Source organism: Schistocerca nitens, chromosome 10 (genome assembly GCF_023898315.1).
Source record: "Schistocerca nitens isolate TAMUIC-IGC-003100 chromosome 10, iqSchNite1.1, whole genome shotgun sequence".
Lineage (NCBI taxonomy): Eukaryota > Metazoa > Arthropoda > Insecta > Orthoptera > Acrididae > Schistocerca > Schistocerca nitens.
Window position 1 is genome coordinate 10,508,754 of NC_064623.1, and position 16,041 is coordinate 10,524,794.

The window sequence follows — 16,041 nt, forward strand, 5'->3', positions numbered from 1 at the left end:
ATATCATCAGAATAGCTGAACTTCCTTGAGATGGTTTCAGGTAGGTCAGACATGTAAAGATTAAAGAACATTGGTGCTAAAACTGATCCTTGAGGCAGTCCTTTGTTCAGTTTCCTCTGTTTGCTTAAGTTGTTACCCTGTATCACCTGGAAGTATCTATCCGAAAGCACGTTGTTGATAAGTCTCAGTGTCATGCGGCAGGGGATTACTTTTATGTGGCACAAACAGCAGAGTGATGGACTAGTGCTGAAGCACCACTCGACTGGCCTCACGTTTTCCCCGGGTGACGTCTGGGTGAGTGGTGTCTGCACAACTGGATGGAGAGTCGAGCCGGCATATCTCGTGTTCTCATCTACGGCTGGAGACGGCTCGACGCGAGCGGCGCGCTGACCCGGACGGGGCAGAGTGGCGCCGCTAAGCCGAGGCGACGCCTCCCTCCCCCCCTTCCCCCATCCACTCACTCGGCGACCACTACCGCTGCCTTTGACGGCGCCGGCGTCCGCTTTGGGGTGAGTGTAGGCGGCGTCCACTGGGCAGGCGGACGAACCTCAGCCTGTGTGCTGCCCGCCAGTGGATCAGAGCGTACGCTTAGATGTGTGTGTGTGTGAGCGCCACACGCGGGTCTCGACCCTGCGCAATCGATATCCCACGCCGGCCGCCGCCGCCGCCGCCGCCGCCGACGACGACGACGACGACTCCGCCACTGTGCGCGAGTGTGAGTGCGTGTCCGTGTGCGTGGCTGTGGGAAGTGCGTGTGTGTTTGGACGGAGGCTGCGTCGAGGCGACACACACGGACAGGGCCACTCGCCCACTCCCCCGATTTGAAACCGCCCGCTCCACAGACGCGCCTGCCGCCCGCGCTTGAAGATCTTTCGCGATATAGTGGCATCCACGAATGAGCGAATGGGTTACAGGCGAGCCAAAAAAGAATATGTGGAAGCACGTGAAGCGTCCTAAGCGCGAGCTCACGACTCTCTTTGGTAGCGCAGTTTCTTGCTCCGATTTATTCGTCCTGTCAGAGCCACGTAAGAAGTGCGCGACGGGAGTTATTTACAAACAGAACGCGGCAAGTTCCACCTCGCAGGAACTTCGTTCAGTGCAAGAGGGTTCAAAACGAGCAAACACCTGTCTCGGCTTATTCGTAGATACTCTACCATTTCTGAAAAGTACTTTCAATAAGTTTATTTACGTCTTGACCACACTTCTATTTTTCATCAACCTTACGCGTTTCGACTTTACGTCGTTTTGAAAAGTCGTAAGGCTGATGAAAACTAAAAGTGTGGTCATAAGGAAAGTTATTAAAAGTGCATCCAGATTCAGTCCGGAACCGCGCTGCTGCTACAGTCGAAGGTTCGAATCCTGCCTCGGGCATGGATGTGTGTGATGTCCTTAGGTTAGTTAGGTTTAAGTAGTTCTACGTCTAGCGGCAAATGTACATTTCTAGCATTTGTAGACTTAGAGAAAGCTTTTGACAATGTTGACTGGAATACTCTGTTTAAAATTCTGAAGGTGGCAGGGGTAAAATACAGAGAGCGAAAGGCTATTTACAATTTGTACAGAAACCAGATGGCAGTTATAAGAGTCGAGGGGTATGAAAGGGAAGCAGTGGTTGGGAAAGGAGTGAGACAGGGTTGTAGCCTATACCCGATGTTATTCAATCTGTATATTGAGCAAGCAGTAAAGGAAGCAAAAGAAAAATTAGGAGTAGGAGGATGTTAGTGTTTAACGTCCAGTCGACAACGAGGTCATTAGAGACGGAGCGCAAGCTCGGGTTAGGGAAGGATGGAGAAGGAAATCGGCCGTGCTCTTTCAAAGGAACCATCCCGGCATTTGCCTGAAACGATTTAGGGAAATCACGGAAAACCTAAATCAGGATGGCTGGAGACGGGATTGAACCGTCGTCCTCCCGAATGAGAGTCCAGTGTGCTAACTACTGCGCCACCTCGCTCGGTTAGGAGTAGGTATTAAAATCCATGGAGAAGAAATAAAAACTTCGAGGTTCGCCGATGACATTGTAATTCTGTCAGAGACAGCAAAGGACAGTGTCTTGAAAGGAGGATATACACTCCTGGAAATGGAGTCAGACACACCATACTTGCTCCGGACACTGCGAGAGGGCTGTACAAGCAATGATCACACGCACGGCACAGCGGACACACCAGGAACCGCGGTGTTGGCCGTCGAATGGCGCTAGCTGCGCAGCATTTGTGCACCGCCGCCGTCAGTGTCAGCCAGTTTGCCGTGGCATACGGAGCTCCATCGCAGTCTTTAACACTGGTAGCATGCCGCGACAGCGTGGACGTGAACCGTATGTGCAGTTGACGGACTTTGAGCGAGGGCGTATAGTGGGCATGCGGGAGGCCGGGTGGACGTACCGCCGAATTGCTCAACACGTGGGGCGTGAGGTCTCCACAGTACATCGATGTTGTCGCCAGTGGTCGGCGGAAGGTGCACGTGCCCGTCGACCTGGGACCGGACCGCAGCGACGCACGGATGCACGCCAAGACCGTAGGATCCTACGCAGTGCCGTAGGGGACCGCACCGCCACTTCCCAGCAAATTAGGGACACTGTTGCTCCTGGGGTATCGGCGAGGACCATTCGCAACCGTCTCCATGAAGCTGGGTTACGGTCCCGCACACCGTTAGGCCGTCTTCCGCTCACGCCCCAACATCGTGCAGCCCGCCTCCAGTGGTGTCGCGACAGGCGTGAATGGAGGGACGAATGGAGACGTGTCGTCTTCAGCGATGAGAGTCGCTTCTGCCTTGGTGCCAATGATGGTCATATGCGTGTTTGGCGCCGTGCAGGTGAGCGCCACAATCAGGACTGCATACGACCGAGGCACACAGGGCCAACACACGGCATCATGGTGTGGGGAGCGATCTCCTACACTGGCCGTACACCACTGGTGATCGTCGAGGGGACACTGAATAGTGCACGGTACATCCAAACCGTCATCGAACCCATCGTTCTACCATTCCTAGACCGGCAAGGGAACTTGCTGTTCCAACAGGACAATGCACGTCCGCATGTATCCCGTGCCACCCAACGTGCTCTAGAAGGTGTAAGTCAACTACCCTGGCCAGCAAGATCTCCGGATCTGTCCCCCATTGAGCATGTTTGGGACTGGATGAAGCGTCGTCTCACGCGGTCTGCACGTCCAGCACGAACGCTGGTCCAACTGAGGCGCCAGGTGGAAATGGCATGGCAAGCCGTTCCACAGGACTACATCCAGCATCTCTACGATCGTCTCCATGGGAGAATAGCTGCCAGCATTGCTGCGAAAGGTGGATATACACTGTACTAGTGCCGACATTGTGCATGCTCTGTTGCCTGTGTCTATGTGCCTGTGGTTCTGTCAGTGTGATCATGTGATGTATCTGACCCCAGGAATGTGTCAATAAAGTTTCCCCTTCCTGGGACAATGAATTCACGGTGTTCTTATTTCAATTTCCAGGAGTGTAAGATGAGCATCAACAAAAGCAAAACGAGCATAATGGAATGTAGCCGGATTAAGTCGGGTGATTCTGAGGGAATTAGATTAGGAAATGACACACTTAAAGTACTGAAGGAGTTTTGCTATTTGGGGAGCAAAATAACTGATGATGGTCGAAGTAGAGAGGATATAAATTGTAGACTGGCAATGGCAAGGAAAGCGTTTCTGAAGAAGAGAAATTTGTTAACATCGAGTATAGATTTAAGTGTCAGGAAGTCGTTTCTGAAAGTATTTGTATGGAGTGTAGCCATGTATGGAAGTGAAACATGGACGATAAATAGTTTGGAGGAGAAGAGAATAGAAGGTTTCGAAATGTGCTACAGAAGATTGCTGAATATTAGATGGGTAGATCACATAACTAATGAGGAGGTATTGAATAGAACTGGGGAGAAGAGGAGTTTGTGGCACAACTTGACAAGAAGAAGGGATCGGTTGGTAGGACATGTTCTGAGACATCGAGGGATCACCAATTTAGTATTGGAGGGCAGCGTGGAGGGTAAAAATGGTAGAGGGAGACCAAGAGATGAATACACGAAGCAGATTGAGAAGGATGTAGGTTGCAGTAAGTACTGGGAGATGAAGAAGCTTGTACAGGATAGAGTAGCATGGAAAGCAGCATCAAACCAGTCTAAGGACTGAAGACCGCCACAACAACATGTTTTTGGCGTATCTGATAAAATTTTGATAGATGGAATACTTTTCATTACCTTTTTTAAGTAAAACATCGGGAGGTGTGATTAATAATCAAATAACGATATATAACGTATTGTAATTCATCGTGAAAAAAAGTGATCAGCGCAAAAAAAAAGTGAGTACCGTAGTGGCTAACTGATTTTGCGCCTCGTGTTCTAAGCCCGATTACGAGTTTTACTTTTGTTTTTCCTTTCTATGCCCATGTCCGTAGAAGATTACTGCACGAATGTTTTGCACTGTATGTTGACAGAACGTTGAAATTATATGTCTACTAATTGTACGTCAGATCAATGATTTAAAAAAAAAATGAGAAAATTACTTCATATTATTTTCCGTGAAATTCCTGGTAGTGTATGTTGATTCATAATCAACTGCAAGCGCCAGTTGTCGCGAGAGTGATCCGGCAAGCGCCGTTCGCCACAACATTATTGCCAGCGCGCGGAACCTTCCGTAGTGTTAACGACGCGTCTCTGCCGAGTGACATTCAACACGGACACACGTCGCTGCGGCAGATGTGCCGTCGCGCGGTGCCCGTGTTGCTCGGAATGTTTCTACGCTCGGTATCATCCAACGGAATGCATCAAGTCTTCCTGAAGAACATGAATGAAATATAAGAATTAATAAAAGAATTGATACGACAATGAAATACCAGAATATGAAAATTTAAAGAGATTGTAACCCCTCAACATAGGGCACAAGCATATGTTATATAATAAATGTATGACACTTACTGTGAAATCCAGTTGTAATTTTACAGTTACTATATCACCCTTGTATGCCGTAATTCGGTAAGAAACATTCGTGTAGTAACCTTCTACGGATCTAGGTAGATAAGCGAAAACAATAAAAACGAAATAAATAAAGACAATAATCGGGTTTTTGACGCTGGTGCAAAATTCAAAATCAGCTATGCTAAAGCCACTGAGCCGCCATTTCGTCTGAGGGCAGTGCGTGGTATAAAGACACGCGAAGTACCTCGAAAAGTTTGACGGTCGTTTTCTCAGAAACGGCCTAGTATCTGCGGGGAGGCACGTTTTCGGAGAGCCGTTTGCTTGTTTTGACTGCTTTTCCACTGAGCGAAGTTCCAGGGAAATCGTGTGACGGCTCTTTACGTGTTCCCCTCGTTACGTCCTACCAGCTCGCTGTTGGCCGCTTCAACCGCGTTTGCAAACTTCATGTGTGTATTCCCCGCAAACACCGTCCGTCAAGGAAGTGCCGAAGCTGATTGTCTTCCTGAATACGAAGTTACGGAATTCTACTACCCAGGCAGCAAAATAACCTACGACGGGCGGTGCAAGGAGAACATAAGAAGACAGACTAGCACTGGCCGAAACGGCATTCCCGACCAAGCGAAATCTATTAGTATCAGACGTACGCTTTAATCTGAGGAAGAAATAGCTGAGAATATAGGTCTGTAGCACACCTTGCATGGTAGTGAAACATGGACTGTGGGAAACCCGAAACAGAAAAGATTCGAAACAATTGAGACGTGATGCGACAGCTGAATGTTGAAAATTAGGTGGGTTGGTAAGGTAAGGAATGAGGAAGTTCTCTAGAGAAGCGGTGGGGAAAAGAATATATCGGAAACATTGACAAGAAGAGGGGAGAGGATCGTAAGACGTGGGTTAAGGCATCATGGAATAATTTCCACGGTAACAGAGGAAGCAATAGACGGGGAAAATTGTAGAGAATGACAGAGATTGAAATAACAGCCAGCAAGTAATTGAGAGGAATTCTTGGCGGACCGCATCAAACCAGTCAGGAGAATGTTGACTCAAAAAACAAAGGGCGTATTCTGTATTCATTACTTTTTATTTCTGTTCAAATGAATGTCAAAGGGCGTATTCTGTATTCATCACTTATTATTTCTTTCCAAATATCTGCCTAGAAATTGCAGTCTGAGGTATATAAATATCCCAACAGGCAGATTATTTCACAAAACATTGAAGACACCGACGGAGGGTTTAGCAGTGGACATGCGGTAGTAGTGTATTACAATGGAACGTCATTTCTGAATCAACTGTTCAAGCCATTCTGAATAATATTTTGAGGAACTGAAAAATGTTCAAAAATCAAATGGCTCGGAGCACTATGGGACTCAACTGCTGTGGCCATCAGTCCCCTAGAACTTAGAACTACTTAAACCTAACTAACCTAAGGACACCACACAACACCCATGCCCGAGGCAGGATTCGAACCTGCGACCGTAGCAGCAGCGCGGCTCCGGACTGGAGCGCCTAGAAACGCACGGCCACCGCGGCCGGCAACTGAAAAATGTGTGCAAAGTTGTGACAAGTAAATAAAAAACTCCTACAGCCGTCCTTATGATTTTATTTTATTTTGTCGCTACCAGTTTCAATGCTTCAGTGCGTCATCTTCAGGCTGTTGAAACTGCTAGCGACAAAATAAAATAAAATGGTAAGGACTGCTGAAGGTGTTTTTATTTACTTGCCATGACAGTAAACGGCCGTCGTCCCAGAGACCTCCTACTAAAAGGATGGACATACGAAAGTGTGCAAAGTTTGTTCCGCACACCTTGATCCCCGAACGGAATCATCTAAGGTTTAACGTCTGCCATTACTTGACTGAAATGCAAAAAGCGGTCAAATCTTTTCTGGAAACAATCATTAATGGTGACGAGACATGATATTATCAGTGCGAACCTACTTCATGACGACAAAGTGCAGAAATTCATGTGAAGATTCGACGCTTCGACGAGATAACCGACATCCAAGTGATTGTGACGCGCGACTTGAACGGCATCCAAAAAAAGGACTTTCCTGATAGTCTGAAGCGGTGCTGCGAAATTTCTCCCTATTGGTTACTAATACAGTCTCGGAACGTTTAGGACTGACACAGGGTAATCCGAAAGGTTGCGCACAAACTGAAGGAACTGATAGAGGAGATGAAATACGAAAACTTATAGCCTTGGAAACAAACTTAAAATGAAGTCTGTGGAAAGTTAGGAACAACAAAAGCTCTTTATTCGTGTGGTGTCACCGCCAGACACCACACTTGCTAGGTGGTAGCTTAAATCGACCGCGGTCCATTAGTACATGTCGGACCCGCGTGTCGCCACTGTCAGGATCGCAGACCGAGCACCACCACAAGGCAGGTCTCGGGAGACTGACGAGCACTCGCCCCAGTTGTACGACGACTTTGCTAGCGACTACACTGACGAAGCCTTTCTCTCATTTGCCGAGAGAGTAGCCTTCAGCTAAGTCCATGGTTACGACCTAGCAAAGGCGCCATTAACCATTTCAAGAGAGAGTCTCACTTGTATCATCAAGAATCCTGTATACAAATGATGGAATAAAGTTAAGTATTTTCGTAGCTACGTACTTTTCTTTATAGCATTCATTACGTCTCCTGTTTGACTTCTGTAGCCTACGTGAGATTAACGCGTGCCTTTCGGCTACTTCAGTGTGGCGTAGTTGTCTTGTTACGCCACAACAGTTCGCACGAAGTAATGGCCGCTATCGACAGGGGATCTCAGGTTGATTCCGTATTTCTGGATTTCCGGAAAGCTTTTGACACCGTTCCTCACAAGCGACTTCTAATCAAGCTGCGGGCCTATGGGGTATCGTCGCAGTTGTGCGACTGGATTCGTGATTTCCTGTCAGGAAGGTCGCAGTTCGTAGTAATAGCCGGCAAATCATCGAGTAAAACTGAAGTGATATCAGGTGTTCCCCAGGGAACCGTCCTGGGACCTCTGCTGTGCCTGATCGATATAAATGACCTGGGTGACAATCTGAGCAGTTCTCTTAGGTTGTTCGCAGATGATGCTGTAATTTACCGTCTAGTAAGGTCAACCGAAGACCAGTATCAGTTGCAAAGCGATTTAGAAAAGATTGCTGTATGGTGTGGAAGGTGGCAGTTGACGCTAAATAACGAAAAGTGTGAGGTGATCCACATGAGTTCCAAAAGAATTCCGTTGGAATTCGATTACTTGATAAATAGTACAATTCTCAAGGCTGTAAAGTCAACTAAGTACCTGGGTGTTAAAATTACGAACAACTTCACTTGGAAAGACCACATAGATAATATTGTGGGGAAGGCGAGCCAAAGGTTGCGTTTCATTGGCAGGACACTTAGAAGATGCAACAAGTCCACTAAACAGACAGCTTACACTACACTCGTTCGTCCTCTGTTAGAATATTGCTGCGCGGTGTGGGATCCTTACCAGGTGGGATTGACGGAGGACATCGAAAGGTTGCAAATAAGGAATGGCGACCACCACATTCGATACAGCCATAACGTATTGCTGAAAATTTTGGTTCATGCTAACTAGTACATCGCGCATTGCACGATGCAGAGAGAGAAGTGTTTGTGACGTTGCTGAGCAACAGTCATACAGTATTTTTTGAAGGAACACACCGCCATGTCGCTATTTAATTGAGTATTTAGTTACGACCCAGGATTCGGCTTTTTATGCCATTTTCAGGTATTTAATTTCATGTCTTTAACATATATTGCATGTTTGAGCTTGACAACGTGTTACGTGTCGTGCAATATATGCTAAAGACATGAAAACAAGAACTTGAAGATGTCATAAAAAAGCCGAATCCTGCGTTCTACTTAAATAAACAATAAAACAGTCAAATGGTGGTGTATTCCTTAAAAAGAAAAAAAGAAGTATTTCTTCCGCGGGAACTGGTGTCGCGTACACCAAGTTTCTGAAATGCCCACACCAATACAAAAAAAGAAAACAAATCAAGTTGCTTCAGACCAGGGGAACGATATGGCCCTTCGATCCAACGCTTGGGATATCTGGCATTGAGTACCCAATGTATCTGCACAAAAAATTGTGCACGTACTCAACATACTGAATCACGATAGTAGTACACGCAAATGGTACATTATCTTTGTTGAACATACGCAGCGTATGCATTCATTATCCTTGTTGTTCTAGACATTGCAGTGTCCTCATTGACCCAGGGTTGTTGCAAGACCTTAAATTCCTGTTCAAAAGTAATATATTTCAGTTTCTTTCACTTATGGACAACCTTTTAAATCACGTTCAATACATTTCACACTCATTAAACATATTTCACACGTATTTGTACACGTGTTCTAAAATGTTCAAATTCAAATGAGTGTGAATTCCTAAGGCACCAAACTGCTGAGGTCATCGGTCCCTCGACTTACACCCAACTTAAACTAACTTATGCTAAGAACAACACACACACACACACACACACACACACACGCCCGAGGGAGGACTCGAACCTCCGGCGGGAGGGGCCGTGCAGTCCGTGTCATGGCGCCCTAAACTTCACGGCCACTCCGCGCGGCACACATGTTCCACCTGTATCCGAACTTCATAAATAAGAGGCAGATTGTGGTACATAATTTAAAGTATTGCAAGTCATCCAGTCACAGCCTGTCATCCACTCTTAGGGTCATTACGGGTACCTTCCACAGTTTTTTTATGCGACAGTGAGTCATGCATTAAATAAAGTACGGTTCAAATTGTTCGCGACGTTCCTGAATATGCTTGTACGTAACTCAGTTTTCATCCTCTACTCCTATGGGAGGTGGTTCTTAGCCACAAGCTGTACGTGTACAAAGTTTCGTTGACAATGATCCGCTGCTTTAAGAGATGTGAAACGTACATACGTACAGTGATTTTTTTTTTATAAACACTATATGGATTCCATTCTCGTATTTCTGTAGGGAAATTTTTTTTTACATGTATGCCTCCGTGTGCACCCTAACCTCGCCCACCTCATTCTCACGATCACTAGCTGAGAAATGCGTCGATGGAAGCGTAGCGGTCCTACAATCGTCGAGTACAGGTTCTGTAAATTTACCGAACAGGGTTTTGCAACTACGTCGTCTTTCTTTCAAAATTTCCATTACGCTCCTCTAACACCATTGTTACATTGGGATATGCTGATATGTTATCTGATAAGAACTCCAAACACTGGAGGAGTACTCTAGAAGTGGTTACCCTGGCTTCTTGTACGAGATTTGCTTGATGAATACGCCTCACCTTCCCAGAACCCTTCCAATAAACCTGACGGTAATTTTAACTATTAGTTTAATATTGGTGTGGTCAAGATCGTCACCAGCAGTCTCGCAATTAACGCGTTTTCCAGGTTGCTGCCCTGTTGTTTTCCAAGTCTCGCCTGTGTTACCAAGTACGACGTCAGAACTGTTCCACTGGTATCTTTATCCTTTCTAAAGGCAAACTTGTCGACATGTAACAGACCCTTCATTTTCTTTTCCAGTCTTCTGTGTATTATTCTAATCAGAAATTTGGGTGCAAGGACTGTTGAGATGATTGTGCCATAGTTCCCGCACTAATCTACCTTTACTGTCTTCGATATTGTGTTGATGATACATTCTTCTCAAAATCCGAAGGCACGTCTCTGTTCTCACTATCTTGAAAAATCGTTGGGTTTCGTTTTTCCCACAAATTTAAGAAACTGCACAGCAATGTTGTCCTCCCATTCCGCCTTATTTGACCACAAGTGTTCCGAAGTGCTGTCAAACTGTAAAACTGGATCCCCTACGTCTTCTATATCCACTCATTTCTTCTTTCATGACGTCATCAGAGAGTTTCTCCCCCTCAGTGTACTCTTTCCGCTCTCTCACCTCCGTTTTACAACGACCTTTCTTTCAAACTACACCACTGGCCATTAAAATTGCTACACCAAGAAGAAATGCAGATGATAAACGGGTATTCATTGGACAAATATACTACACTACAACTAACATGTGATTACATTTTCACGCAATTTGGGTGCATAGATCCTGAGAAATCAGTACCGAGAACAACAACCACCTCTGGCCTTAATAACGGCCTTGATACGCCTGAGCATTGAGTCAAACAGAGCTTGGATGGCGTGTACAGGTACAGCTGCCCACGCAGCTTCAACACGATACCACAGTTCATCAAGAGTAGTGACTGGCGTATTGTGACGAGCCAGTTGCTCGGACACTATTGAACAGACGTTTTCAAATGGTGAAAGATCTGGAGAATGTGCCGGCCAGGACAGCAGTCGAACATTTTCTGTATCCAGAAAGGCCCATACAGGACCTGCAGCATGCGGTCGTGCATTATCCTGCAGGTATCGAATGAAGGGTAGAGCCACGGGTCGTAACACATCTGAAATGTAATGTCCACTGTTCAAAGTGCCGTCAATGCGAACAAGAGGTGACCGAGACGTGTAACGAATGGTATCCCACACCATCACGCCGGGTGATACGCCAGTATGGCGATAACGAATACACGCTTCCAATGTGCGTTCACCACGATGTCGCCAAACACGGATGCGACCATCATGATGCTGTAAACAGAACCTGGATTGATCCGAAAATCGACGTTTTGCCATTCGTGCACCCAGTTCGTCGTTGAGTACACCATCGCAGGCGCTCCTGTCTGTGATGCAGCTTCAAGGGTAACCGCAGCCATGGTCTCCGAGCAGATAGTCCATACTGCTGCAAACGTCGTTTAACTAATCATTTGCATATCACAGCATATTCTTCCTATCGGTTAAATTTCGCATCTGTAGCACGTCATCTCCGTCGTGTAGCAATTTTAATGGCCAGTAGTGTATTTATGACGATGACGTTAATTTTAATTTCACTGAAAATTATGTTTCCTCTTCTATTATGCTGAATCTCTCCTTCCGACGACCATTTACTTTTCGGTTTCTTTACACTTTTTCTACTGCCGCCTCGCTTTAGCTTCTGAGCGCTTTAATTTGATTTCATTCTTAAGTGACTTACGTTTACATTTTCCTTTCTTTTCCCGACCGTGTTTCTTTTTCCATCTTAATTCGATTACTTGTATTTGTTTTGTTTTTCACAATTTCGTCGCACCTGTCTGTGCTGTACCTACAAGTGAGCGTCCAACTTCTGTAATTTCCCCCCTCCCCTCCCCCCTTTTTATAGGGATGCCCATTACTCCTCAACCGAACTAGGCCACTCGCCGTGGTATTCGTCATGTTACGTCAGACTCCGAGTTCCACTTGCTCTTGGATGGGGACTGGTTGCGAGCGGTCGACTGCGCTGGTCTGGGGGAAACCGCTGACGTCGCGGACCGTAATTTGGAAGCGTCTAGCTCAGCGTCGTTAGCGTCACCTGCGGCAGACCGCCCTGTTGTGTCCCTTAATGAAACCCAGAAAGGGGGAGCTGTCTGCATTTTTACAGGGAAGTTCAAACGAGCTTCTCTTATCCTGAACTCTAGCTGCTGAGCTGACATCACAGTTATTCGCTCTGTACATCTCTAGGTATAAATACGACACTCTCTCTCAAATCTCCTCTCTCTCTCTCGCTCTCTCTAGGCAAGAGACGACAAAGGTGAGTTGAAAGTTTAGGCCTATGCTATTTGGTCACAGGTTTACTCCAGCACCTGTAAGTTAGGTCCTACTCTCGAGGCGGAATTTTTATGACGTGTTCATTTACATATTATTTTTCTCTTTTATATAATCTATGTCACCAGTATTGCGTAAATTGCGTGTGCCTTTAAGTGTTGTAGCTGCACATTTTCCTGTTGTGTCAGACTGACTAATATCTCTGTAAAATTAGGAAACGGCAGTTGAGAGAAGGTGGGAGCAGGAAAAGCAAAGAGAAATGGTGTTCGATGGCATCGTTGGGGGAAGGTGTGCAAAAGAAACAAAAAGTTGAAGTAAAGGACATCAATAATTAATTATCGATGTGGATAGTGGTGTAAAGTAGGAATAAACTGCTATAGCTGAAGATGTAATGTTTAAAAGCAATTGCTACAGAGCGCGTTTATGGTATACTACAGCTGTTCAGAGAAAGAATTTTAGGGTTGAGAAGATCTGTTTGTGTATATAGTGATGTGGAAAGAACTATATATAAATTATAATAGCTTGAGGGAATTGATTTCTAATTTCTTGTGGTTAATAATTAATAAAAGATAGGCAGTTTACTTAAAAAGAACGATCAAAAAGCTTCAGTTCGAAGACCGTACAGTCCTGAATCGGTACGCCAATCAAGCAAAACTGCCGTCAGCGTTGAGGTAATCATGTTACCGACGTACCAGATTGAAGACGCTAGTTTGGTGAACCACCGTGTTCTGCTGCGTGAAGAAGTCCGTAACTCGAGTTCAGCTGTCGTTTTGTTAACCACCTCAGTTCTCACTTGCAGTTAGTCGAATCTAATGCAAGCGCTACCGTTTGTTGTTTTTATGCTTTGTACAGTTCTGATTGCTTTTAATTCTGGAAAATTTTGGGACAAAATAGAAGTGGAAAACTGTTTTTGTTTCGTCCATTAGCGCTGTGACAAGTTATAAATGCGTACACACTACTGTAATAGCCAAATTATGTATAAAATAGTGGTACTGGGGTCGTTATTTGTAGTTTGGTAGAACTGTGGCGTTGCAATAGTACTTCACAACGCAGCGGAGCTGTAAACATAATTACAAATAACATTAAAGTAAAATCAGTGAATAGAAATACACTTGGATTTGCTTGTGTCCCCCAAAAATCTGGTTGGTCGACAAAAACATCGCCCAAAATTGTATCATTAGCAGCCCAAACGGCAAAATATCGCCCAGTCGACTCACGACGGCGTTATGCTGAATTATGAAAACCATTTTCGATAGGAACGATGGGAACCGGTTTGTGGAGAGTGGAAGGAGTATGTGATGAGAGCTACTCTGTAATTCGTTCGTTTCTACAAGATGTTTTCAGCGAGCTGCCTGAATTTGTCCGAGCTGAAAACCTTCTGCATCGCTACACCCCACTTTCCATCGTCCAAAATATATTTACTCTCTTGTAATACTATAACAACTGGAGCGGCAAATTCCTTGCACAATTAAACCTTAAAAAATGCATGTATTCATACACTGTCAAATAACGAAATCTGCAGCATCACGATTCCATCTTTTCTTGTGATGTATTTTGTGTTATTTGCAAACTATGCACACCAACCAGTTTCTCAGAATTCTCCATCGACCGCGGTAGCTGTGCACCTGAAGGCTCTGAGTTAACAATCCCTGGATTCAGGAGGTGAGGCGCCCTTGAAAATGTTTCTGAGTAGTTTCTCATTTTCAGTTTAGGCAAATGCCAGGGGTCGCTCCCTTGCTGTAAACCACAGCCAATGCCGTTCCAATTTGTTTCTTTCCTAGTGACTTCCAAGTTTCAAGCTGACTGTTGAAACAGTAATTTTTTTAAAAAAAGAGTCCTTCGCTTCAGGGAATTGAAGTATTTTAATAAAATGAAAGACGCATTGATATAATTGAAGTCTGGATGCTTTGATGTGCTGAAAAAATTCGGACTAGGTTTCGGATAAGTCGCAAAATTTAAATATAAATTTATGGTAGAATAAAGATTTGAACCCGTCTAAGTTTATAAGATATTCATCCCAACGTTAAGACTATTCTACTCTGCTGAAGTGAATCTTATATTAAAAGACTGAGTTGTGGTTTGTTAGCAAATAGGAAATAGATTGTATGTACTCGAATTTTAATTAGTTTGGCAATAAAGTGAGGTTATCATACTTACAAATAAAGAAATACTTTATTGCGCATTTGGATATTTCTTATGACAGGAGAATATACAATTTTTAAGAAACGCATTTCCTACTTAATTCTATAGACCAAATACTATTTGTACGAAAGCCTCCCACAAGCAAATTATGTACAGAGAATTAACAAATAAATGAATGTGTGTTCAGAATGAAATGAAAAGCATGAGTCTATTTAAGGTCTTCTTTTGTAAATATAAATTGATTGCCCGAAACATCAGACGATACACTGTTCTGCATACACTGTGATTGCATGAAATGCTATATTACAGTCGTTTGATCAATAATTTTGACGACGAAGCAGCCAATACTGAAGGAACGGCCATCGCCGTACTGAGTATGGCAGCTTTATAGCTCGCAGCGTCTCGCACACGGCATGCGGCATACGCGCTTTGATCGCATTATTAAAACGTAAACAGCAGAAGCGAACCAAAAACAACCTTTGTCATGAGTACATTCAGAGTGCGACAAAAATGTATACTTTGAAGCAATAGACAGATAAAGGCGTCCCTCTGTACTTAATGAAGCAAATAATTTTAGAAGCATTCTCGCAGGCGAAAGTATTTGAACAAGTATTATTATCACTCCCATGGAAACGACTGAAGATGAAGAAAATTGTACATTGCTGGGGATGCTATTTGTGTTGTTTACAGTTTTCTGTAAAATCCGTCTTGATTGTTAGAGCTTTATTCATGCGACCGGCCTCGGTTCATCAAGAATCATCGTCAGATCCGATACTTCGGTTACACGAGTAATCCGTCCAAATCCAGCAACCGTCACATGCTGTGGCATAGCTGGACCCAGAAGAAGGCCGCTGTAACCGTCGCCGAAACGCTCGTTTGTCTCCAGAAGCAGTAGTTTTTTTTATTTTTTTTATATGTTACGACGCGGTACCATATCCAGAAAACTCTATTATGTCGACTGACTTTGGCCGCGGAAGCATACGCAATTATAAAAGTAATCTTTGTAACGACACAGACGACTCCCATCAATCGTGACTGATCGATTGAAATGAAATATTTCTTACAAATGCACCTTTTTATAAAAATTCCTGTAGCGCAATTCTTACGCTAACTCTTGAGTAGTGCATATTTTATTTTATGAAGCAGTTACTTCTCTGTTAGCCGGTCGCAGTGGTCGAGCGGTTCTAGGTGCTTCAGTCCGGAACCGCGCGACTGCTACGGTCGCAGGTTCGAATCAAGCCTCGGGCATGGATGTGTGTGATGTCCTTAGGTTAGTTAGCTTTAAGTAGTTCTACGTTCTAGGGGACTGATGACCTCAGATATAAAGTCCCATAGTGCTCAGAGCCATTGAACCGTCTTTATTCCTCATAGTCGTCACTATAAATCGC

The 16,041-nt window shown here is 44.7% G+C and overlaps 1 protein-coding gene across 1 annotated transcript in view; it reads left to right on the plus strand.

The window, feature by feature from the left end:
* Positions 1-192: 192 nt before the first annotated feature.
* The window catches only part of LOC126209796 (transmembrane protein 151B-like), a 225,237-nt gene continuing 209,388 nt past the window's right edge, over positions 193-16,041 (plus strand). The window contains exons 1-2 of the mRNA XM_049938934.1: positions 193-294; positions 538-719. Of these exons, the coding sequence (XP_049794891.1) occupies positions 193-294; positions 538-719 (284 nt within the window). The remainder of the gene's footprint in view (positions 295-537; positions 720-16,041) is intronic.